Raw genomic sequence first — 27,213 nt, forward strand, 5'->3', positions numbered from 1 at the left:
TGAGGAGCCACACTGTCACTGGCTGACATGCTCCTTCATCTTCATCACACACGCACGCAATTGTATATATTTATAATTACATATATATTTATATATACATGTATTCATAATTATGTATATGTACATATATATTTATAATTACATATATATATTTAAATTATACATCTTCAGTAGGAACCAATGGTCTTGGCGCTGAGCGCCACAAACAGGAAGTCTAACCCTTATGGTTGGTTTTGCTCTTTTCATCGGGTTCGTTGACAATAATAAAAACATGGATTGTAACTAATATCTGCGACAGGAAACAATATGAACAGAAAATACAGAAACATTTGAACATCATCCAGTGGACCCCAGAAGAGGCTCGAGAAACAAGAGTCACAAAGAAACTTTATATAGTTTTCAAGTATTCAAAACTGTTAAATAAGTACAAGATGTGTTCACATGATTTACATATCGGACAATATATGCACTGTCCATTCTTAATTCTCTTTACGTTTCCCACTACCGACGTAAACACGCTAAAATGTCCGCAAACTATTCACATTTGTTTTGCTTTTTTTGAAGTTAAAAAAACAACAACTTTTTGGATCAATTGTAAATGTTGACAGCCGTCTATCGGACAAAGAGCACACAGACGAACACCTGGAACAGTTTACAGTGTAGGATGAAGACGTCCGACGAGGGGAAGGACAGACTGAGCCAGGATCAGAACGGTGATGAGCTGCTGGTGATATGAACAGTACACATTAACACAAGGAGAAGTGGGTTAACATTCAATCTCAGTTGATCCCTTGATCTGTTGGACAGTTCATTTATAATAAAATAATATACAGAAGGACTGACGGCAGACTTGTGTTGAAGTGTTTCAACAGTTCAAAGGGGAAGCAGATGGCTGAGCATTGTCACTCATTGATTAGTTACAAATTTGGTCTAAATGTGTCAAAAAGCTCTTCGTTAAGGCACCTAATGCTGTTGGATAGACGGGTTTCTACATGCTTTTGCAAACTAAAAAAAAATGAAGAAATAAAAGCAGCTGTAAATAAAAACAAACAACTTAAAGAGGCTACAAACACAACTGATAAAGATGTGTATTTCTAGAGAATTTGACATTAATGCAGCCACCATCTACCAGTGAAGAGTCACACAGGACAGAAACAGTGAGGAAATAAAAGTAGCACCATAGAGGAAAATAATACATGACTCTACGCTAGTTAAGAACAGTTCATATGTGATTTTTCCTCCTTAAACTCTAGTGTCAGTTGGACATCTTAACTTCCCAAAAGAATGTCATTAGGTAAATAAAAAGTGAGGAAACAGATGATCAGTTAAGGGACGTGAGCCGGTCTTTCTGTACATTACTTTTCTTGATTAGAGGTTTAAAAAGCAATTAGGTAGCCTTTATGTTTGGATTTGGTTTGATTCACCTTTTGAACTACTAACGCGTGCCATGTCTCCATTACACAGTAATACACCGTGTGTGCTTTTATTTCTAGGAACTCTGCAGCTTAATTAACATAATCTATTCACAGCGTTCTGGGGAAAGTTGTGCGACTCCGTTACATCATTCATGTCATGAAGGTGTAACGACTGCAGGCAGAAAGCAAGCGCTGCATCGCTCCACATGCGTATTAATGCAAACGCTTCAGGGTGTCGACATTGTGTCAGTGGTCTACAGGACATTAATGTTTGGTGCATGATAAACACATAACATATACACAAATATATATAAAACTGTCTTTCTAAGGTGAATAAGATGATTTGCTTCAAGGATTACGTTGCCTGACGGGACTCAACAGGGTGATTAAACTTACACAGTAAATAATGTTGATAGTTAATGAATTCGTGAAATTCAAAGTGGTTCTTTTAGCAGGAGAACTACTGAGATAATGACGACATGGCAGCTGGATCCAAATGAACCGACTGATGTTGGAATGCCTCTGGACCAACCACACCGCACCGTACGCTCTGCGTGGTTCGCCACGCAAGAAAAACAAAAAAGGTACAAACTAGAGACAGAAATCAAAAGTTCATTAAAAACCTGCCTATGAGACAGAGGGGATAGTCACCATACTGTACACTTTCTACAATATCCATGTCCATTATGAATATAACAAGTGCATTCACTTAAAGGAAGCGCTGAACTAAAAACAAATACTCGTCCTTCACTTACGGTCACATTATTCAGAAACTATAAAGAGGGCAACTTTCTGCAGTTTAAATTTTGAATAGTGTGCAGATTAAATGGGTAAAAGTAAGCTTTTGTTTTTGTAAGACCTCCATGATTAACATAAGTGAAGAACAGAGATTTGTTTTAGGTCAACAGCACCTTCAGTCAGAATTTTTCAGCATTTTTTTTGTTTTTAAATTACTGTACTTCTTTTACATCAACACAACAGTTGATTAGCGAGTCATCATTATTTACAGGTGGGGGGGGGGAGTGATGAGCTCCACAGCTTATGCATTGAGCCTCAGAGACTGATCCTCTCTCCTCCTGGAGGAGATATCGATGTCTATGGAGTCTTTACCCACGATGAGTCGGAGGCGCTTTGCTGGAGGAAGTGGAATGAAATCGTCTTCGAACTCATTGTCGAAGTAGTCATCGTCGTCGTCCTCGTCATCGTCGTCTTCGTCCTCTTCCTCGTCCGACGACGGCTCTGCCAGGACCTTTTGGGTCCGATGTCCACCATTCCTGGCCTCCAGACTCTGGCCCATGTCCCCATTATAGGACATCTGGTCCTTAGACTGCGATATCCTGTGTGCGTCGTCGTCCCTCTTCAGCTGGATCTTCAGCTTGGTGGAGTTACTGTGGACCACGGGGGAAAAGCCGTTATTCAGTTTGGCGATGTACGAGCCGCCTTTGTCCTTGTCGTGGTCCTTGCTGAACTTGATGCTGATTTTGCTGGAAGAGGCCGAGCTGACCGTGGAGGCAGAAAGGTTGGAGGAGCCAATGGGGTCGTTGGCGTCGTTGGTCTTGCTACTGCTGCTGTCCCTCCGCCGGCGGAGCGTCAGTTTGGGGATGCCCGTGTTGTTCTCCAGGATCAGCTGGGCGTCGTATCGCGTGATCTGACGCTTCTTCTTCCCCTTGTCCTGTGACCGGCAGCTACTCTTACCCTTGTCCCTGCGGAGGGATTTGCTGCCGTTGGAAACCCCGTTGTAGTCCCTGTGCCGGTCGGCAAAGCTCAGCAGCATGTTACCGCAGTCTGAGAAGTTAGCGGCGTGGCCAGCCGCCACCGGCATGAACGGCTCGCCGTACGAGTCCTCGCATTTAATCGTCCGCTCGGTCCGGAGCCGCGACGGCCGTTTCCGCCTCGAGCACGAGCCTCTTCTGGCGTAGCTGGCGTCCAACGCCGGCTGCTCTAGACCGACTCCGTGGTGGAGGTACTCCTCCATGTCAGCCGGCTCTGTTTTAATGACCACTCCGCCAGGGACTGGGCTCAAGCCGTCCATGGCGCTAGGCTCCAGCTTAACGCCTGCTGCCGTTTCCTGGGCCTTTATGAGGGTCCGTGTGGACCTGCGAGTCCTGTACGTCGAACACTGGCTGCCCTCACTGCCCTGCACGTGCGGTAGATTGCTGTTTTCCTTGGCAGCGTGACGGGTGAGGCAGCCCCGCTGGCCTAACGTCTGCTGCATCAGCTCCTGTCCATCCTTCTCCTTCTTCACGGTGACACCTTTACACAGCGACGACACCTTTGAGTCCCTGAGACCCAGCTGGCAAGTCTCTCCTTTGGCCAAGGCCTTGGGCTCTGCACCCCTCCTGCGACTCCGCAACTGGACTTTACTTAGTGAAGGCTTGGATTGGGATTTTAGTCTCTTTGGTACCCTGTTATTGTTTACACGACCTTGTTTTGAACATGAGGTAGTAAGGGCTCGTGACAAAGTCTGTCTGGATTGAGTCCTGTTTTTATACTTCAGGCCAGAAGATGTTCTTTTTCTGGCAGCTGGTGGGAAAAGATAAAATGCTGCATGTTACGTATTGATAACATTGTCAGAAACCCGCCTACACATGTTGGCTGGGTGATATTTACACATGTAATGCAAGTAAACTGATAGACAGACTAGTCTCGTATGATTGGAGACTCATCTGTAGCAACAGAGCCTTTTATATCTTACATTGATGTGTTTTTGGCATTTCCTGAGAGTCGACGTCGGTATGGGAGCCTACAGAGTGACTATCCGAGCTCCTGTTTCCTTCCCCCAGCTTCTTCAGCCTGTTGAGACGCTTGTCCGTCTCCCGCAACCCGTACTTGCTGTTGATCACCGGCACTTCCACTGGCAGCCCAGCTTTGGATTTGAACGCACCAGTGCCCCGTCTGCACAACAATAACTCGATGAGTGAAAAGATTCAACTGAAGAAATTGCAAAAATGTAGCTTTACTTGTGAGTGAATAATAATGTGTAACGTTCATATTTTTATGCGTTGGCTCAACACACCATATTTTGATGACATTTTTACCAATTAAAGAAAACAGTCATCTTAATTAACGGCACATATATAAAGTCATACTGTACATTAACACATTAAAGACATGCTGTACAGTGTTACACTTACCGTTCACATGTATAGCATTCACAAAATTCATTGTTTTCCCCAAAAAACCCGTCTCCGTAATAACATGAGATTTCTTCTCCTGGTTCAATGTCCCTCAAAACCTTCACACAGGCCGTGTCCCGTCCCGTCGACACAAACTACACAAAACAATGAAAACTGTTAATCTACAAAGCCTCCACACGGATCGTCAGAGGATTGTCTTCGGTTTTTCTTCAGGGGATATTGTGAGGTGGGGTTGTGTGAGGTACTTATTCATAGAGTATTTATTTCAGAGTAAACGGAGAACCAACACGGGATCAATGTTCTGCTGTGGACGTATTTGAGATACCTAAAAGAATCAATATCAGTTTAAGTTCACGCGACATTTAGAATATTACAGTTTGCCTTGCTGTCAGACAGCCCCGAGGACCTGAAGTCATTTATGCTCTCTTCAAAGACTCCATTGAAAACAAACGGTAATTTAAACCTCGCTGAACACGAGAGTTTCAGTTCTACCGCTGCCTTGGTTGGTTAGTATGTTTGTGTGACTTTGTTGAATCCAAACAAACCCTTTAAAACACACAATAACACAAACAAACTTACCAATCGGGCAGCGGTAGGCTAACCAAACCTGTGTTCTGCGAGGGAACATTACCGTTTTTGTAAAGCCGTGAAAACGTTATAAATATAACGTACATTTAAACTGATCCGTTTTGCTGCTGCCCCCCGTCCACAGCAGTACATTGCTTTGCCCTCATGCTGGTACTCGTGTCTGTTCTCCAAATTGCCGGCTGCCATCTACCGACTATGGATCAGTACCTCATAGAACCACACCTCAAAGCACCCGTACTATCCCTTTAAGAGACCTTTCAAAGAACCTACCTTGCAGTTTGGTCGACAATCTGAAAAAAAGAAGAAACAACAAAATTAGTATCGTTATGGCTATGAAGAATGTTTGAGATTCATGATTCTCACAAGATTCAGGCATCTCATCATGTTGTTACAGTACCAATAACTCCCGGTCATTCGCGGGGCTTGACTGGGACAAAGACAATAATCTGGCGTGGCATTTTTGGCACAGACAGACAGCCCAATACAATTATTCTTTTCTTTTTAATAAAAGGGCCTTTAACCTGATTAACCCTCTGAATCCCAGAACCCGCAGGAGGGATTTAAAAGAATGTTTTCTTCAAACAATTGGCGAAACTACACCGTTTATCACAGCTAGAAGCTGAAGCTGTAAAAAGAAATAAATTCTGAGCTCCTCAGTGCAACTATGAAGCCATGACTGACTCGGCTGAGACCAACAGTCACGTTAGAAAACTTCAGTGACACTTCGACTGAACTGCAGGCTGCTGAACACAGAGCATCGGGGAGAGGAAGAGGTTGTAAAAATGTAACAATGTCTGTTATTGTTTGCACATTTAGCTGCATCCGTCTGTAGAGTTGGTTTCTCCCATTGCACTTTCAGCGATACATTTTGACGTCCTTATCCATCCATTAAAAATGCCCAGACTACAACGACTAATACCGTGATTGATGAACGCAGCTGGTCCCAGCCAGAGCTGCGCACAGTTCTTGCGGGTCGAGTACATGACGCTGAAGTCATTCTCCCCGTGCCGCAGCAGCATATTTTCTTCACTCTCTGAAAGCTCAGCAATGCATCCCACCAGGTACTCGATCTTGTCATTTCTTTTCCTGTAAAACAGCACACGGTAGAAAGGCTTGTTACACACTGCAGAGCAGGCTGCAGTTCCTTGTGTCAAAGTGCTTTTACGCACAGAGTCATATAGCTGCCGTGTTCCATGAACTTCCTATATATGTGCAGGCTGTTTGTGACGTTTGTGTATTCGTGGCGACCCATCACTTCCCGGTGCACGAAGCTGCATGCAGATTACTTAGTATGTAGATTGATGCATGTTATGCAAAAGCCAAGTGCACAAATCTAAGTCACATCCAGAAACTTTAAGCCGTACACCATGAGCTGAAGTTAGCATAGCACACTGACTCGCGTGACTCAGTCGCACGATGGCGAGTGCAAATTAAACGCAGGAGCTGAAAGACCCGCTTGAGGGTTACAACAGCAACGGAGAGAGTTTATAAAACCAGGATGTCAGTATCGCTCCACCATTGTAGGAGAAAAAAAGAAAACAAGATTTTGTATTAGATAGATTAATAGATGATTTTCAGTTGTATAGCCTATTGTGACCTGTAGTCTTTTAAAAAGAAAAGTGTTTGTTCAGTGTTATACACAAGTGTTTGAAATATGACTCATTTTACAATTTAAAAATTCTTCATCAGTCCCCAGCAGGAGAACGTTAACACCTGAACTACTGTCTGTTCAAAATGAATGAAAACAAACGATCTTTACCCATTTGGGTTGTTTTTCCTTTGTCGTAGCGAACCGTGACTATGTGTACCGTTACATCCTAATGCAGTTAATATTGATGCATCGAACCACTGGTGGACACAAAAGAGTCGTTCAAACAAAGATGAATTAGAACAGTTAAATGCATTTCGAGGGTGGGGGCTAATGGGAGTAGATAGTTCACTAGTGGTGCTGTCATAGTCAGAAATAACAACAGGTGGCAGCATGTCCTCACCATTCCTTTGTTGCCACAATTTTAGCTCCATTTTGCTCTGATGAATAGCGATTACAAGGGAGAATCTCAAACCCGCTGTCTGTGGCAAACATCCGCAGATACACAAATACCTGTGCAGAACATAGAGTTAGTCATCTGGTTGTTTGTGATGCTGGAAGACATGAAGGCAAGATCTCAGAGAACGTTTTTTACATGTTGCTTGAAGAGCTTTTCTTGAGCTTTCGTCTTGTGGAGAAAAAGATTTCGGGACCAGTCTCCGGTCGTCAAAGCTCTGAAAGCTTTCTCCAAGTTGTCGTGTTTCTTGAAGCGCTCGATGATCTCCTTCAGCTCTTCTTGTCGTCCCTTAATCGGTCGAAATCTGTGAGGACGCATTCGTGGCACAATGGGAAATACAAATGTGAAAATCAGAAACAAAATACAACTTTTTGCAAGGAGAAGACATATGTCCACATCAATAGGACCACTTTTATGTGCGACTGCAAAGAGGCTGCACGACCATCAATTCCACTGTGGTGAATCTGCTGACCTGGTGTTCATTTTGTGAGTTTGAAAGCCCAGATATTGATCCAGGATGAGGCCCGTGGTCAGGTCATCATTCTCACACAACTCCTTGGCAGTCATTCCTGAAGTGGGCACATAGCGCTTCTCTGCCTCCAGACTGGCTGCACTAAACCCTGTAAACACCAAACCCAGACTGGTGTTAGTGTATGTGTCTGATGAAGAATCTACACGTTTTTTAACAAACGCGTTTGACTCACTGTGGCTACATCTTCGACTTCTGTTTTTGCAGTGGCGCAGGGATGCCCGCTGTGAGTGCTGAGAGCGAGTCTGGCTCACATGTTGCTCGCTGGTCAACTTGTTTCCGTGTCGTCTGCCATTTAATACCATGTTCTTGGATTCGCCCAGCCACTTCATGCCCGCAAGCCCCCTGATCCAGTTGCATTTAGTCTCCGAGATGAACAAACACTCTTGAGTGGGGAAGACTGGGGTCTAGAGTTTGAAACCTGGAGGCAGAGCAAAAAATAAACACAACAAACATTACTCAATGCCAAGAAATCGAGTTAGTTTACACAGACTGAAGAAATACAAAACGGGATGAAAATGAGTAGGTGGATGTGCTACCAACTCAAATACTGCCAAGAAAGAAAAAAAGTTAATGCATTACTAATTTATTTGTTTTATTCCATTTGTCCCATTTACCCTTACTAAATTGCATATTGGCTGTGCTTTTATGTGGCAGCTGTACACACACATCAATATATATATATATATATATATATATATATATATATATATATGCAACACAATGCAAGGACGACGCTTCGGGATACAATGTCCTGGACTATTATCTGTGTACATTGCACATCTTCTCTATACTTCTGTGAACTTTTACACATTACCTGGGCAATATTGTACACATTCTGCAGAAAACTGTGCCACACGAATATATTGTTTATATGTTTCACGACATTTTCTCATATTATATTTATGTTTCTTGCAGTATTTTCTTTTGTCTTTTCATTTCTCTTACTATGTTTATTGTTATGCACCAAAACACCCTGGCAAATTCCTTCCACGTGTAAACCTGCTTGACAATAAACCTGATTCTGAACTCTGCCAAACAACAAGTCTACCCGAGGTGAGGTCCCCGTCTGTCACAGCTATCACCCAGTAAAACCAGTAAATAATCAGTCAACTCACCCAGTGCTGAGTACTAATGTTTACACGTTGGTGGAATGCAACCAAGTTTACTCAAGTACAATATTTAGGTGATTGTACTTAACTCGAGTTTTTCTGCTACTTTATACTTTTTTTTTTTACTCCAATACATGTCAGGGGGAAATATTGTTACATTAATTTTAAGGCTTAAATTACTTTGCAAATTTAGAATATTGTTTAAAAATATTAAATCGGCGAATAAACTGTGATAAAGCCGTATAAAGTATTTTAAACTAGCTCCACTTCTGATGTTTTGCACAGTGGTATTACTACTTTTGCTTATTAAGTGAAAGCACAGAATACTTCTTTCCACCACTGGTTTGTAGACACACAGGAAGTGTGAAGTTTTAAATAACCCTGCAGCGCCGCTCAGTGGTAACCCCAAGCAATGCACTGGCTTGCTGTCAAGTGCAAAACTAACGTCTTTTGGTGCCACCACACATAAAGTATCGCTTTGTTAATTTAAGGACCAAATATATCCACAGAAATCACGATCATGGTTTAGAGTCACACCAACAACAGTATACAGTATTTTCACACGTAAGAAATGTGGTTTCCAAATGCGCAATTCCGTCGCAAGGAGCATCATCTCATTTATAATCGATGCATTAAAAAAGGCTTCGCAATTTTAGCTCAGAAGCTAACGTTAGCCACAACAAAAACCACAACACGCCACGGGAATGAGGAAAGGCAGTAACACACACACACATATATACATACATACATATACATATATATATATATATATACATACATATACATATATATATATATATACATACATATACATACATATATACATATACATACATATATACATATACATATATATATATATATATATATATACACATACACATATATACATATATACATATATACATATACATATACATATATACATATACATACATATATACACATACATACACACATATATACACACATACATATATATATATATATACACATATATATATATACATATTTATATACACATATATACACATACACATATACATATATATATATATATATATATATATATACACATACATACACATACACATATACACACATACATACATACATACATACATATACATACACACACACACACACACACAGACATGACAGCTGTATCAGAGTTATCAATCAAGCTTTGCATTGTTTGCCAACTGTCGTATCTCCGCCCATACACACTCCGTTAGCATGGAGCTAATCACCAAAACGGCCGTGGTTGTGCGTTAGCTTGCAGCAGCAAACACCGGCAATAGTTAACGTCTCTCACCAACATTAAACACACCACCTGTTCACCTGTACTTCAACACAAAGAGACCGGAACAGAATATCGCACAACGGTGGTGATATTTAACGATATTTAGTTACATCATAATACATTCAACTCCACTCCTCAAACATCGATATCGAAATGGTTCCACGAAGCATGCTAACATTACACTAATACAACCATAAAAAGCCAACTTAAACTTTTCCCACCTGTATTAAGAGTACAAACATTTGGTTAATTATACTAATATTCCGTATATTTACTTCTTAGTTTGCGTTAGCTAGCGTCAAACTTAACTTCAGTAGGCTAACTTAGCTCCCGTCAGCTAGCAGTCAACAACAAGAGAGTCGGTGATAACACAACGCCGTTATCGTTACTCTAATTAATATACTATGCATTAAATATTCGACAGTAATACCCGATGGTTAGCTGCACACGTGTCCCAGTACGTTACCTGCAGCCAACAGCAGGCTAACAGCGACAGCTTGGCTTGTTTGATGTGGAAGCCATTGCCTAGTTAGCTTGTTAAGCTAACAGCTAACAGGCTAACTATGTCGTTTGTGAGCGAATTAAAAGTTAGTTTAATGTGCTGGTAGACTTGTAGACAGTGCACGCGATCCTCGGTAGTCATCACATCAAGCAGTTATGACCCAATGCTCGATACAGGCGTTATTTATCACGATAGATAGTTAAATAGCTGAAAGCTTTTACACGCGTTGGGAGCGTTTAAATGTCTCGAGCAACACGGAAGCAGAGCAAACACAAATACTCACAACGGTGATTTTGTTGAAAAACAATCACGAAATAAAAACTCCTTCAAACTAATCCAAATTTGGCACGACCAACCTAAACCTAAACGAAAAAATATCACAGGAAACACATTTTTTATTTATTTTTTTTAAAGAAACTAACATTAAAATTCAAGATGGCGGAGAGAGCGAGAGAGAAAGGCCGCATCACAGCCACATCCCCGAGAGAAGATAGATCCAGCAAAATAAATAACCCAGCTGTTTTTGTCGACCGTCGGGAAAGAAATGAGAAACAATAATCGGAAGATTTTAGTCTGAAACTATGAAAGTGAACGTTGTTGTCGACTTCTCGTGGCTTTCTGATGTCAAAAAATGGTTATCTTAGTTTGAGCCAGTACTTGTCGGATGTACACAAAAGTAGTGCTGCATAAACAAACCTCTTTGCGCTTCCTAAAGAATCTTACGGTAGTTCGAAGACAACAGTGAGGTTCTGCCTGCTCCGTTCCCCGCAGAACCTCACCAGAACAAGTGAACTTAGAACCACATATAGACCTTATGACTTCTGCGTTTTTGCAACATTAGTACTGAGATGCACCTCTTCACTCTTCTCTTGTTAGTGTGTAAATAGACTGTTCACCAGTTATTTCTCTGCAGAACCAGACGAGGTTCCAGCTGGATGGACATTGTTAATTGTTCCACATCACTGATTTATTCTTTGACATTCACTTAATGAGTTCAATTGTTTACTTACTTTTTCTTTTAAGATAAATACCCACACAATGTTAATTAAAAATAATAACAATATTAAAGTTTTAGTTTATGAACGTCGTTCTTGCTGTTAAACTATTATTGTAATTATTATGATTGTTATGATTATTGCTATTATTATTACTGTTACTTCAATAAAAGTACATAAGTATTAGTCTCAAATTATACTTAAAATACCAAACTTAGTCATTGTGCAGAATGGAAAGACTCTAGTAAAGTACGTCAAACATTTGATTAACACAATACTTAACTAAATGTGAATGACATTCCATCCTATTATTGTGTGACATTTATATATATATATATATATATATATATATATATATATATAGATCACAGTTTAAAATTGAAGCTTTTATCTTTCCTTTTTTCAGTCCTAAGTTCAGAGGCAAATATTGAACGTTGTACGCTGATCAACAACTCTATCATATTGTTATTTAACATGCTGATTTGAGTATTTGAGTGTGTGAAGTTTTCTTTTTTTCTTCTTTTTTCTTTGCAGAAATGTATAGTATGGTATACAAAATATAAAAGTCCAGCACTTCCATTTTCTGTTTTTATGGAAAAGAGAAAAAACTAAACTTAAAAGCAACAAAAACAAACTAGGTTACAGAAAGCCTTTTTAAGTCAAATGATATAGTAATTCAATAAACTGTTGAATGAGTTATTGTTGTTGATGTTGTAGTTTTTCCCATTTTTTTCCCTTTCTGTCACTTGATATGTGATTATATTTCAAACTATTAAGAAACTAGTGCATTTGTGGAGGGCTGTTGAGTTGATAAAATGCAATATTTACTTCTCCTTGACTTTAAACACGTACTTTAAACAATCATATCTTGTACAGTTGGACATTTTGGGGGAATTAGTTTCATATCTGACGGTCGACCCGTCGAGGTGAACACAAGGAAAGCGATTGTTTCCAACAACACAGATAACTGAGCTGAGGAGACTTTAGTGTCCTGGAGCGCTGCCCAGAAGCGTGAACCTGGTGGGCGTAGACTCTCCTTTCTTTGCATATATACTCTGCAGAGCGCTTTACAATGTGTGGGCGGCTGCATGTGTGAGGAAGACAGGCACCATGGAAACCACCTAAATACCTCAGACCTTCTCCTCTCCGTCAGCGATGAAGGTGTGAGTCTGCCCAGTTGGGGTTTTTAATATATTCATCAATACACGGCAAATAATGTGTGACGAGGCCAGTGGGAGTATTATCACTCCAGCTGTAACATCATCTTTAATAACAAATATTTTACGATTTAATTTAACTCTCAGTCTCACTTCTAGCAGGTCAGCTGGTCACTTTAATGAGCGTTTATGTACTTTATATATTTATAGATAATTAACAACAAAATATACATTATAATATGTGGAATATCTTCGGGGTTTTTGCATGTTGGTCCGACAAAACAATAGTTTGAAGATGTTACTTAAGTCAAATTTTGATGGGGTTTTTATTATTTTGTGAGCATGTTTGTGACATTTTATAGACATAATGATTAATCATTAGAGTTAAGATAAATAATCCTTCTTCACACCCCTATAGTCCTGAGTCATTTTCATTGTGATCGCTTCTAATTAAAGGATAAGACTGGCGATATTCTAAAGTCCCATTAAAACACCAAAACCAACAACGTGTTGGTCCATCGCTCAAAACCTCCCCCTTCATTGGTTCCTACTGAAAACAATTGATTAATGGAGAAAACAGCAGTAGAATCCAACTTTTACATGAATGCAAAAGTAATAATAATCTAATGATATAATATATAACAGTATAACAGTCACAGGGGCCATCTCTCTGCTTTAAGTATTTCCTAATTATACTTAGGCCTACATACCTTTTCGACTTTTCCATGTTGTAAGATTATTTTTATAGTTGTAGTACTTTTATTTGATGAAAGGATCTGAATACTTCCTCCACCACTAAATAAAAACGATGTACGAGTTATTTTATTACCATTTTTCAGTGTCTTTTTGTTTGTTTAGTAGCGTTCAATGTTTACGTAATGACGTAACAGCCGAGCCACGCTACGCTGACGTCAGGGGGTCGGAGTTGAAAGCTTGACGGAGGAGGGCTCGTGCTTGGACGGTTCGCGGGAAAACGTCCCAAAACAAATCGGTTTCTGGTGGACACGCGACCAACTTCGGACACCGTTTTGAACTAATCGATGCGTCAAACTAATCGATCTGACTAATCGGAGCGTCGTCTTCAAAGCGCGGTACTATAGCAACCAAATAGCTACTTTAGGTAGCTCCCAGCTAACACAACAGTGCTAATCTGTTAGCACGGCTGTGCACGAGAGGTGACGGTTAAGGACTGGCTGAAATGGCGGAAAGACCCGAAGACCTGAACCTGCCTAACGCGGTGATCACGCGCATCATCAAGGAGGCGGTGAGTGTAACGCCACGAAAAATAACTCACAATCTTTAACTGAAGTAAAAGTATCAATACTACAGTGTAAAAAAATACTACTATTACGAAGTAAAAGTATTATTCATAATGTCTCCTATGACAGAGATAATATATAATAATAAATATAGTGTGTATATATATATATATATATATATATATATATATATATATATATATATATATATATATATATATATATATATATATATATATACTGCTGCAGCAGCAGCTTTGAGTCAACTCCTCCGCTCCGTTTCTTTTCCTAACAGCTCCCAGATGGGGTGAACGTGTCTAAAGAAGCCAGGAGAGCCATATCTCAAGCTGCCAGTGTGTTCGTGTTGTATGCGACGTCCTGGTGAGAACAAAAACCCTCCGACTGAAACCGAGCACTCGACTTTTGATTCACAAAATCCGTTCAGGAGGCGTTAACAATCTCCGGAGTGCTTCAGTCATCAAGTTTGAGACCTGAATATTATTAGTGAAATGTTGTCATTACACCGCTCATTCACTAAACGTTCAATAATGTATTTCTTCTTCTCTGTTGGTCTTATTGCAGTGCCAACAACTTTGCCATGAAAGCCAAACGTAAAACTCTGAACGCAGGAGACGTGTTGGCTGCGATGGAGGAGATGGAGTTCGAGAGATTCCTGGAGCCGCTCAGAGAAGCTCTGGAAGGTCAGTGCTTCAGTTATGAAGAAGTATGATAAACAATAAGTGTTCAACCGTCACAGACTTTCACTAGAATTAAAAAAATAAACAACTCTGTGACTGCATTCATAAATGTTCCAGGTACCATGTACCTTGTTTCTGTCGTTACTTTAATGTAAAAGTAATTAGGAGTTCAGTTTTGACCCCAGAACGCTGCCTACTTGCAGTCTGAACTGAAGAAAAGTGCGCCTGTGCTGCTGCTGTAAAACACATCTGTATCACTAAACACAATACTGATGGTTATACAGATGTTAATGTTCGTTTGTGTTCTTTTTCTGCTGTTGGTGATCTTGTGCACGACTGTTTTGTTTATTTTTATTTTTTCCTACTTAGTTAATTTAATACAATTCTATTCAGTGTATATACTGTGCATTTTTATTACTTTGTTTCTTAAATTTAATAGGTCCTGCTCTGTTATTTTATTGTATTGTATATAGTGTGCATTTTCCATACCCAATATTTTATTTCATTGTGTAACCCTGTTTGCTCTTGCCACAGACAAATTTCCCCTTGGGACTGAATAAAGTACATTTCTATTCTATTCTATTCCAGTGTACAAGAAGGGCCAGAAGGGAAAGAAGGAAGTGTCCGAGCAGAAACGTAAAGACAAAGAGAAGAAGACCGACTCCGAGAACGATAAGAGCAGGGAGGAGGAGGAGGAGGAAGAGGAGGAGGAGCGCATGGAGGAGGAGCCTGAAGCTGAGAACAACGCTGAGGAGGAGGAGGAAGAGGAGGTGGAGAACTGACGAAGAGCGGACGATGAAATGGGACGCGGTGCGTTTGGTGCCGCTCGGTCATCACAGAGCCACCGTGAATCAAAACATCCTGGTTCACAGAGCAGCAGGATGAGCTCAGAGGAGAGATGGGGTTACATTCATAACTTCTTTGTGCAGCTGCTGTCTTCAGCACAATCAAACTACATCATGCACTTCCTGATCTCTGGTCCATGTTATCTTCTCCTTTTGTACATATCTGCGTCACCTTTTGATACCAACACTGTTCCTGACAGTAAACGACGTACAGTAGTCGGCAGAGAGTTAAACAACTGATCACACTTTGGTAAATACGCTTGTCAATCAATTTAAAGGAAGGAGTGAGAACGTAGAGTAGTTGGACCGGTGTCCAGTCAGTTGAAATGTTTTGACAGTAGTGTTGTTCCACCTTTAAAAAGTAAGAAATATGAACGCAAAAGTTCCTAAAACCGGCCCCGTTAACACCGCGCATTAACATGCGTGTTGTGTGATCCGATCACGAGCGGACAGCTTGAGGAACGTCGGTTCACAGCTTCATTGAGATGCGTCTCCAATGATCACACGTCTCCGCTCTGTTCACATATCAACATGAACATCGTTTCCCCTTTTGCAAAGACCAGATGTGTCGTTTTAATCTGGAGGGAGGCAGCGATGCCGCGAATCAAAGCAATACAGACACAGTGGTAAAATATCTCCATGAGACAAAGAGCAGCGGAGGCTTTGAGGATGCATCTTCTGTTACGTCCTCAGCGTGGACTCATCAGCGTTCAGGTGAAATGTGTCCCAGACGTCAGGAAGAGGTTTGAAGGATCAGATCTCAGAGTCTCGCTGTCCACTTGTGATCCAGGACTTCAATAGATACCAGACGTAAACAGGGCTACACCGTCTAATCTAGATGTTAAGTCGGGGGAAACTTCTTTGTCGAAGAAAAATAAATTAAAACGTGACTTGAAATTAGTTTCTAGCTTTTGGTGCAAAATTTAAACACTAGTTCTGAATTAAGCACCGTTTGTTTTTTTGTATTGTACTGTAATAAGGTGTTTTCTCCAGTGTACTTACACGTACTGTTTGACAAAATACTCGACACAAATACCAAGAGTACAAGTACAGCAGCTAAATGTGAGAGTGTTGGAAGATTCACGGCTGAAGTGTTCAGTATAAAAAGTCCTTTTTGTTCCTGATCTGCTGAGTTTCTGAACCATTTATACTTTTGTAGAATTGTAAATGACTGGCTGAGGTTTTCAATAAATATTTTGTATAAAATGTAAAATTGACTCACGACTGACTGTATAAACTGTTCACTCACAACAGTTCTCTGACTGAAAATAGACAATTTAAACAGCATTTTAGAGTTTAAAGGACAAATTACCAATTATTGTTTGATGAGTGTCCCAACAACTAAATAACTTCAATATTAAAATACAAACTTTAGTAAAAACTTGTTCATATTGTACTATGAGAACATGTAGTTAAGGCCATAATGTAATGAAACATGTCTGATTCCTTTCACTGGGCTCAATGTGGTTTAAGGGTTTACCTTTAGGGACATTTTGTTCAGAAGAGGATCAGGGCCAGGTATATAAAATGTGACTTTTACTCAGAACTTAATGCACATTTTTCATGTGACCCTAAACTGAGCATAACCATACGTGGCAAAGATCCTTTGTAAAAGCAGCGAAACCATAAATGTACAATTTAACATCCTGCATTGAAAATGCAAACTGTTCCTCAAAAGTAACTACTCTGCAGAAGCCAGTCAGTATGCTGAAGTTGCATGACTAAGGCTTACTGCAAGCAGTATTTTAACTTAAGAATTAGACATGGAGCCAAGTTCAACAATTTTGCCCGTCCAACAATATATTTTTAAAAAGTGCTCATTCCCCAAATTCAGAGCAGTAATTGAGGGATCGCCTCCACACAGGTCATCATGGCAGCCGAAAGGTAACTGTGGCCCTAAACCCTGAACCCTCAAGGACTCTGTCACCTGGTCAGAGGTTGAGTGAGACTGAGGGCGTGAAATGTGAAGTCGAACGGGACAGCACTTTGCTGCAACACATGTACAATTGTGGGTATTTTATACTTTGTACTCTAAGTTGAACGTCTTCCAGGCTCTTTCCTCATAAAATGGTCATTTCAAATAACTTGTCAAAACAGCTTCAATGACAAACCTGCAATAAGTTCTGGTTCCGCAAGTTTGTGTAAATGTAGTACACAGGCTGAAGGTGCCGTGCTGTTTACATCTCCATGACTCCACTGGTTACAGTGTTTAACACCACGATGCAATGAATTGTGGGAAATTCCCTCACACAAAGTCTGCACCTAACGCTGACTTACATAAAGAGCTCAAAATGTCTGCGCACGTAAACACCGATTTGACAGAACTAAACCCTGGAGGACTTTGCTGAAGCCTCAAAGTCTGAGCAAGATGAGGCTTTGCTTATATTTCAGAATATCAAATCACCGTAAAGTTGTTTTTTGGACAGAAAACAAGATGTTAAAGTAACAGACTTTCAGATCACATCAGAGCAGCACAAATATATTGAAATTGTACTTTGTTGTAATACTTAAACATCATTTTGTTTATTAGAATTTTCGTAATCTCAGTAGCCAAAACTAGTTTATATTGCGAGCAAACTAGGATAAAAAGAAGAAAGTGTAACACGAGGAGTTCAGTTTGCAAACATTTTATTTGCGTTCCTTTACTCGGATGGACACTCGACTTTGCCGCTGTTGATGTCATCGATGACATCATGGGGAGGACGCCCATCGACGGTGCAGCCGACAGACTGAGCGGTACCCAGAATCTCTTTGATGGTTCCTGAGAGCGGCGACGGAAACAACAGTCAGTGATCACGTCCGTCTTGTTTTAAAGGATCACGAGACGCAGATTTTTGTTCTACGTTTCTTATTGCAGATTACCATCTCATTTATATTTGTACACAAAATAAATACATGAACACAAATTGTCGCGTGAAAGGCCGAACACTTAAAAGCAAAACGGACAAAATCCAGGTGAACAGTTTAAACTGATGCGAGATAAATACATTAATAAACTTGTTAAAGGTGATTTGTTCCAGTCTTTTGGCACAAAGTTGTCCATGAGTTTGGGGCAGACCTGTTTCCTAAAGCCGGGTCACTCTGAGCCTCCACTGGATTATACTCAGTCACTGACAGACGGGCATAGTGGCGGGAGGCTGAACAGAAACCTTTACAGACTGATTATAGAGGAACGTTTGGTCTACTGCGATAGCGACCAAAAGACTAAGTCACACCCAGAAGCTTCCGGTGTCGTTCTTACCAGAGAGCTCTCTGGCGATGGAGCGAGCCCTCATGGTGCGAGCAACGGTCACAATCTCGTCAAAGGTCACACTTCCACTGTGCTTGACTGGAAAAATAAATTAAAAAGAATGGCGGGGTTAGAAACGCAGTCAATCCACTTCTTTTGATGAGTGTTTCTGCAGAAGGCCACAGTGAACTTACTGTTCTTGACCTTCTTCCTGTCGCGAGGAGGCTCCTTGAGAGCCTTGATGATCAGAGCAGACGCAGAGGGAACGACGTCCACCTTAGAGGAAGAAGCGCAAAACAGGAAAGTCATTATCACAGCGAGGCGTCCTGCTGCCTCCACAAAGCCGAGGGGGTTAATGAAGGTAATGAGGTCAGGGTCGTACCACTGCCTGTCTGTTCTGGATGGTCAGCCTCACGGTGATCCTCAGGCCCTTCCAGTCACCGGTGGCCTTGGCGATGTCATCACCAACTTTCTTGGGAGACTGAGGAGAAAACAGAGTGGCTCAGCAGATGGAATAAAACCGATTTACTCACAACAGAGTGGAGGTGCAACAGATATTAAATGCGGTCCGTTTCGCCACTACAACAAAACTACATGATGAAAATAAGAGTTTTCATTTCAGACATAATCCGGGATACAAAGGGCGTCTCGCTTCTTGTTCCAGTCTTTTGGCACAAAGTTGTCCATAAGTTTGGGGCAGACCTGTTTCCTAAAGCCGGGTCACTCTGAGCCTCCACTGGATTATACTCAGTCACTGACAGACGGGCATAGTGGCGGGAGGCTGGTGGTTTGTTTGCAAGTTTGAACGACGACATTTTCATTTCACTCACCAAACCCAGAGGTCCGATTTTCGGGGCCAGGGCTGAGGTCGCTCCAACTTCTCCTCCTGTGCATCGCATGTACACTGCAAGACAAAGAAGAGACACGTGAGCACCAACTGGTTGAGGGCTTCAGTTGATGCAGCAATGAGTTTCATTCACAAGAGTGTCACATGGAGCACTGCAGACATTTTAATATATTCTACTCCTGTAGTCTGCAGAGACTCACCATGATTAGGAATTATTCCAGGATCATGACTTTTATTTTAAAACTTAAGGGCTCAGTCATGAACACAAGCAATTTAACTCTCAACACCTCCATCACTGCAACAAAAACTTGATATCAAGTTGAATTAGTCCTGTAAAATGAAATACTTTGACTGGAGCACATCCAGGTTTTACACTGCTCATTAGAAATTAAATGATTGTGTACCAAGACCATCTGCATTCAGATCATTTAGCCGTTTGAAATCAAACATGTTTCTTAGTTAACGAGTTTAAGAAACAAGTCAACATGACACTTAACATGAATCATAATTATGTTGAGGCTTTAAGAGATAAACTATACATTTCTTATGCAGACTCTCACATTTGTACACTATACATAAACACAAAGTACTTTAACAGACATGTCGCGTGTGAAAGGCCGACCACTACAAACAAAATCCATGTGAACAGTTTAAACTGATGCACGATAAATAGATCGATAAACTTAGTTAACGGTGATTTGTTCCAGTCTTTTGGCACAAAGTTGTCCATGAGTTTGGGGCAGACCTGTTTCCTAAAGCCGGGTCACTCTGAGCCTCCACTGGATTATACTCAGTCACTGACAGACGGGCATAGTGGCGGGAGGCTGAACAGAAACCTTTACAGAGATACAAGAACGTCTCAGAAGAATAACCTACCAGATTTATATGAAACACCCTTTAACTAATACTCTCCGATAGTGATATTAAATATTTGAGGGCCTCAGAGGCAGGGTTGATAACCAATGAGTCTATGAAAAGTTATAGAAAGCTGCTTAACATTTACACTGAACAATAAAGATCAATAGCTGAGCAGATCGCAGTTAGATTAACATTCCACCAAAAAACAAACATCTTACGAACATTCATCTGCTTTGTTGGCTCATTTATAATTAGATTTATTATAAAGTATTCATAATTTATTTCAATAACTTTCATGCTGCTTCACAGCATCCACCAACTTTCTTGTTTATATATTAACGGTACCATTTATCATATTATTGAGAGGAATCTATAAAGTGTCAAAAAACACATTTCCCAGTGCTGAATGTGATTTGTTACTTGCAACCGACCATATTTAAAGAGAGAACCTGAAAATATATCAGGCATTTTAATATTTACACATCAGAAATGTTTTAACACAGTCCGAGTATTGATACACTTTAACATATTAATCCACATAACAATCCAAAATGTTTACACATTTACACAACCTAAATTAATATAATTTAACAAAATGATTTAAAGACTCCATCATTAGATATTCATAAGTTCAATGAGGTTAAAAATATTAAATCAAACAGAACCTAAATTGCCACATCTAACGTTACGAGGCTAACGTTAGCCGAACTAGCTAACGTTAGCCTAACGTTACGAGGCTAACGTTAGCCGAACTAGTTAACGTTAGCTAAGCTAGCTAGCTACTCATCCCACGTGGAATCCGAGTCACCACATTCCCCATCAAACCAGTCAAAATCACCCAAAATGTCTCCTGATTAAAACATTTAAACATGCAGAAATTAATTCAGACATTATTTTCCCCATTTTCCTTCGTCGCGTCTCGTGTCCCGTTTCTTTACCGTTTTCTCTACGCCGTTCACAGTCCGGCAGACACGGAACGACTCCATCTTGGATCTGAACAAGCGTCTGCTTTTATAACACAGTAGACACTGAAAACATACCGATCTTAATCTCGTTGGGGTCGAATTTGGGAGGCATGTTGCCGCTGTGGAGGTTGAGCTGAGTTCAGCTTGGTTGGTGAGGGTGTCGGATGAACCCGGGTTCGGGACGACCGATTTACTGTTGCACCTTCACCGCTAACGGGAGAAAAGAAAGACAGAGAGGCGGTCGCGGAGGTATTTATAGCTCCACCAAGTATCGCGAGATGTTGGGATGCCGGTCACATGACGCTAGTCCAATACATGGGTGGTTTAAAATACAAAATGTAGTAGTAGTACAAAATGTGAGGTACATGTACTTTACTTGAGTATTTTCTTTTCATGCGACTTTATACTTCTACTCCACTAACTCTTAGAGGGAAATATTACTCCACTATGTTTATCTGAGAGTTTTAGTTATTTTACAAATCAAGATCTTTTTCACACACAACAAATGACAAGTTTATAGAATATTAGTGTTTTGTTATAAATTAAAGTTCATCTGAATCAATTAGTCGATTAATCATTTAGATTGACAGAAAATAAATTATTGGAAACTACTTCGACTTTTGAGTTATTTCAACGTTTCATGGTTCCAGCTACGCTTTACATTTTTCATACATTTAAAGAATGAGTCAAAAAAATATGTATTGAGAACAAATACAATATATTAATAACAATATAGTGGTAATATAGTATATAGTACACATTATATAGTGTTGTATATTATACAGCGATATAAGTAACATAATGCATACTATTACGAGGGATTTTGCTTGTGTTTTGAGAGTTTTGTCAGTTATTTTCTGAACTGGTTGATGAACTCAGAAGAAACCAAAGTGCTGCATGTGGGAGCTGAGTGGATGGACAGGATAATAGGACTGAAGCTGGTGCAATGTAACTAAGTACATTTCCTCAAGTACTGGACTTTAGTACTTGAGTACCGGTATTTCTATTTTCTGCTTATACTTCAATTTTTGCATACAAAACACATGAAGAGTTGATAAAATATGTTTTTTTCGTAAATTAAACTATACCCAACAGTTTATACAAGTACAGCTGAATTCATGATTCGATTAATCAACTCGACGATCAACTAAAAATGAATTGGAAAACTATTTTGATCGTTTTTCTTGGCAAACATTTCATGGGTCCAGCTTCTGAAATGTGAAGATTTGCTGCTGCTATCGTGAATACTTCCTCCACCACTGATATCACTGCAGGTGTTTGCCATGTTTCACGGCCGCTTTCAGCTGAATCATCTCGCCTGTAGTGCGGTTGCATGTAAAACCAGTGTTTTCCTGCTTGATTCCTGCAGGACTTTCTTCTTTTCTTTTTTTTTTGACTCAGAGCTGCTCTACAGGAATAGCAACAGAACACAAGAGGGAGTAAGTGGGTGAGAAGCAGAGATCATCACTGTTGTGCTGTTTAATATGCATCATGAAAATCTGTCAGAAGATAGTCAGAAATTCACAGCTCACATTATGAAAGGAAACATTTATCTGTATCTTCAGAACATCCTCAACATTTCGTGGAAATGTCACATCTGAATCAGCTTTTGCAGGAAATGTTACTCTCTTTTAAAGCTCTTGTTTTATTTAAACCACCCTTTTTATGTTGGAAATAGACATGACCTGTTTTCATATTTCATCTTAATCTATGTTTACTTCCTTCATCTCGCCGGCTTTATGTTTTTGTTTCTGGGTTCAATAGGAATAATGCCAACGATGGCGAGAATGAGGAAAATGGAAGATAATAAGTTTTGTCTGTCAGCCAAAAGAACGCAATGAATAACAATGATTTATTGTGTGGTAGCTGACTATTTCTATTTCTAACAGTGATCATACATTACATCAGTGGCAGCAGTAATGGATCATGGACGTTACAATCATGAATAATCACTCAAATGCTAATTATTTAGTGTATTTTAATGTGTGAACGGCCTGGTTTCAAACATGTTTTAGTTCAGTTCAGTTCAGTTAATGTAACGTTACACCAACACGAGACAAGGCGGAGTCCAGTTTCATTCTTGCAGCTATAATGCTCTTACATTTCTATTGTCCTGTATTTGTGTGCGTGTGTATGTGTGTGCAGGTGTATTTGTCTGCATGTGAGTGTGTGTTTGTGCAGGCATAACACAATGTGGAGGGTTGCATAAACAAACTGTGAGCCCTGAAGCAAGAACCATGGAAGCCGATCGCGCACACACATTCACACGCACGCTCACATGCACGCGCACACTCACACGCACACAGAGTCCGACAGCTCATTTGTTAAACTCGAGGGAATGATTTGATTTCAGCAGAGTAGCTCTCTCTCCATCGCTTCCTGCTACTTGACCTTTACCTTGTGTTTTCCAATCAGCAGCTCCTCTCATTCTTCTTCTCCGCAGAACAATTTCCTCCATTGATTTCTTTTCATATCAGGGGAGTGAAGGCTAAATACTAAACACGCAGCTTATCTCTCTTAAATGGATTCAAAAGAAGGGGGGGGGGAATTGAGTTTTGGATTCCTGTCCTGTTCATCAAGTATTGATAAATAAGTACGTTGAAAGTTCATCGACAGCAGCGAGTTCAGACTCATGATTGGATTTTAAAGAAGTACGTCGATGAGGCAACTTTAATCTTCTCTTCATTTAGTGCACAATCCAGCGGTGGTGGAAGAAGCAATCTGATCTTTAACAATACGGCACAAAAGGATTAGCAACAAAATATCGCTCAGCCACAGCCCGTTCAGCCTGCTGCCGTCTGGGAAGAGGGAGAGAAGTATCAGCTGCCGAACCACCAGACTTTTGTTATTTGGACTTTTGTTATGTGGCAAAATGAGAGTACAATCTGCATGTTGTACAATAACATATAATAACCTCATAACCTTGTAAAGTCTTACCTTTATCCATCATAATGCATCATATTTATTTGATAATTATATATGAATGTTATTAATCTGAATCTGCAAATGAAGTTATTAAATGAATGTCGTGGAGTAAAGAGAGTGTGCAAAGTGTCTTCCATCTGCAAGACCAGAAAAACATGTCCGTCCTTCAGGGCTTAAGTTCTACCAAGAACCATTTGCTTCTGAAGAACCCTTTGTTGGAGTTCTCAAGAGTTCTTTGTGCTACTGAGGGTTCGATTAAAAACCCCTTTTCATCCAAAGGACCCTTTTTGGTTGAAAGACTTCTTCCAGGATTGTTGAAAGCGTTGATGTTAAAAGGGAACGCACACAATCCAGCCCACAGCCCCCCGCAGACTGTGACTTTGAGCCGTAGTGGTTGGGTGGTAGTGGGTTGCACTGCACCACATCAGCGCCGGCCATTCAGAGTTTTAGATAAAACCCTTGGAATATAAAAGGCCACGCCAGCTGTGCTTTCATTAGAGGCCCCCATACCGGCCAGGGGGCCAGTTAAGGGTAGTGAGAGAGGACACAGCAAGCAGTCAATGGCAGAATGAAAGGTGCTTCGAGACAATCTGAGTCACCATGAAGCCATAACCAACCAATGGATTATGCAGTTTGCTGCACAAGAATGAGAGATTAGCCGTTGACAGACTCAGAAGGATGTCAGTCTGGAAGAGTGAGATCCTTCTCCTCCAAGCTCCCTTAAATATGGGGGGCATATATATACAATCATGTATATATTATATATATATATATATATATATATATATATATGCACACACAAATATTGTATGTATAAAAACTGGGATGGTGGAAAGGTAAACAGTACCTTTCTGATGCTTTAGCTTTCGATGGGAGCTGTATTGTCCTTTAAAACATGGTGTCCTTGTTCTTGTGAACCTTCAATGACTCGGCTCGATTTATCTCTGACAGCTCGGGGGAATTTTAAATCCCTGCTCTCCCAGAAGATGACCTTCATCCCATCATGCATGTCCTCCCCAAAGATAACAGCGTGGCCCAGTGCAGTGGTTCTTAACAGTAAATCCCATCTAATGCTTCGAACATCTTCATGGAATGAATGTAGAATATAATATATACCTGGTGGATGACTTTGTGCAGTCATGTACTCGGAAGAAGAAGTACTCATGTGGTTTACTTAAAGTACCCGTGCACAATGTAAAAAGTAAAAGTCTTCCAGTCATAATCTTATTGATATAATATCTCAATGTGCTATTGAAGAATCCATTAGTTAGTTTAGTCTAGTGGTTCCCAAACGTAGGAGTTCGGTCTCTCCAAAGGGTCACCAGATACATCTGATGGAATTTGAGATGATTAATGAGAGAGAAGAAGAAATTAAGTTCTTGTACAAATATGAGTGTTCATTTTCATCGTAAGAGGTAAAAATGGTGAATTTAATTTTTACAAAAGGTTTTTATTTAACTTTATCTTTACAGCTTCGTAACACCAAATGGCTGAATTATAACATGCCAATTCCTTAAGTTGTTCCGCATGCCATCAATCAGCAGTTTGTTTGCGTTCATTTGAAGCCACGGCAACATTAGACGCTCAGAGCGACTGCTCTGAAAGTCAGGTGATGTCGTATAAAGACAAGAAGGTCCCGGACAGAAGAGGTAGATGGGTCACGCAAACACAACTTTCACCCAGGACACCGCTGTTTGTGTCTCGCGTGAAGCCGAAGCTGCGCCGGCTCTCTTACCGGTGAGCTGCGACCGCACTTTAACTTCACGGCCCCCACTGACTATCAACGATTGCCATTTTCTTTTGACTGTGAAATAACTACGGGAAGACAGTTCAATGTTCTTTTAAAATGGAAATACTCAAGTAAACAGTTACCTCAAATTGTGAGTAACTGTACTTAGTTTGACAAATAAAACCAAAACTACCTGCAGGAAGGGAAAGCACAAGACATAACTGAGAAAATATGTTTGCTTTTTAAGTGTGAACAACATTTAAGGAGCAGCCGCTGTGGCGCTGTTTTCTCGGTTTAGACGCTGTCCATCCAGGATCTGTCAGGCAGCTTGTAAGTTGAGTCGGGCAGCTTGTCGATAACTGTAAAAGGACACTTGGCCTTTATAATCTGATTCGTTCCTGAGGGTTTCCTCCTCATCTATGCGCTCCACAGACTTCCTAACTGTCTTCTTTTCGTTATGAGAAACTGGAGACAGAGGGGAACAGCTCAAACAATGCCTGGATTCTTAATGAAGGTTTGCTAGAGACCTGATTTGAGTTTGGGGGTAATTACCGAGTGTTTTTGCTGAGTTAAAGCAATGACAGTCTTAACTACATTCTTTACTTTGGTTTTTCCCACTGCACGGGTCCCCTGGTGGTTCGGCACAAATTGAGAGAGTAGAGCAATTCCCCAGGAGTTTGGTTTAATTTCTTCTGTGGGAGCACTGAACCATGTTAACCCCACAGCACCATCAGGAAGTTAAGTTGCAAGAAGAGGCTTAAGGTTTCCAATCAAAATGAAATGAAGGACTGCAGCTGTAGTCTTCATCGGCCGGCCGCTCAGAAACTCTGTGACGAAAAGAACGATATTTTAAATGTGAAGCACAAAAACAAGAATAATGTGTTTATATACCGGTATATAGTTATATATATATATATATATATATAACTATATATATATATATATATATATAACTATATATATATATATATATATATATATATATATATATATATATATATATATAGTTATATATATATATATATATATATATAACTATATATATATATATATAGTTATATATATATAGTTATAT

At 40.2% G+C, this 27,213-nt stretch overlaps 3 protein-coding genes across 3 annotated transcripts; 1 reads left to right on the plus strand and 2 right to left on the minus strand.

The window, feature by feature from the left end:
* Positions 1 to 370: 370 nt before the first annotated feature.
* kmt5b (lysine methyltransferase 5B) lies at positions 371 to 10,656 on the minus strand. The gene is made up of 10 exons (XM_079294386.1): positions 10,596 to 10,656; positions 7,890 to 8,135; positions 7,658 to 7,805; positions 7,324 to 7,489; positions 7,132 to 7,241; positions 6,060 to 6,226; positions 5,411 to 5,430; positions 4,550 to 4,686; positions 4,111 to 4,310; positions 371 to 3,938 (listed from the first exon to the last, which is right to left on the minus strand). Exons 2-10 carry the CDS (start codon positions 8,044 to 8,046, stop codon positions 2,455 to 2,457), a joined length of 2,589 nt encoding a protein of 862 aa, XP_079150512.1. The 5' UTR covers positions 8,047 to 8,135; positions 10,596 to 10,656; the 3' UTR covers positions 371 to 2,454.
* A 3,070-nt stretch (positions 10,657 to 13,726) lies between these two features.
* On the plus strand, positions 13,727 to 16,755 carry pole3 (polymerase (DNA directed), epsilon 3 (p17 subunit)). The gene is made up of 4 exons (XM_079295702.1): positions 13,727 to 14,047; positions 14,338 to 14,423; positions 14,625 to 14,743; positions 15,329 to 16,755. Exons 1-4 carry the CDS (start codon positions 13,982 to 13,984, stop codon positions 15,520 to 15,522), a joined length of 465 nt encoding a protein of 154 aa, XP_079151828.1. The 5' UTR covers positions 13,727 to 13,981; the 3' UTR covers positions 15,523 to 16,755.
* A 1,441-nt stretch (positions 16,756 to 18,196) lies between these two features.
* On the minus strand, positions 18,197 to 21,706 carry rpl12 (ribosomal protein L12). The gene is made up of 6 exons (XM_079282815.1): positions 21,560 to 21,706; positions 19,645 to 19,718; positions 19,197 to 19,295; positions 19,009 to 19,090; positions 18,827 to 18,913; positions 18,197 to 18,346 (listed from the first exon to the last, which is right to left on the minus strand). The coding sequence occupies exons 1-6, from the start codon at positions 21,594 to 21,596 to the stop codon at positions 18,228 to 18,230; spliced, it is 498 nt and encodes a 165-aa protein (XP_079138941.1). The 5' UTR covers positions 21,597 to 21,706; the 3' UTR covers positions 18,197 to 18,227.
* Positions 21,707 to 27,213: the final 5,507 nt, after the last annotated feature.

Source organism: Melanostigma gelatinosum (genome assembly GCF_949748355.1).
Source record: "Melanostigma gelatinosum genome assembly, chromosome: 2".
NCBI classification, from domain to species: domain Eukaryota; kingdom Metazoa; phylum Chordata; class Actinopteri; order Perciformes; family Zoarcidae; genus Melanostigma; species Melanostigma gelatinosum.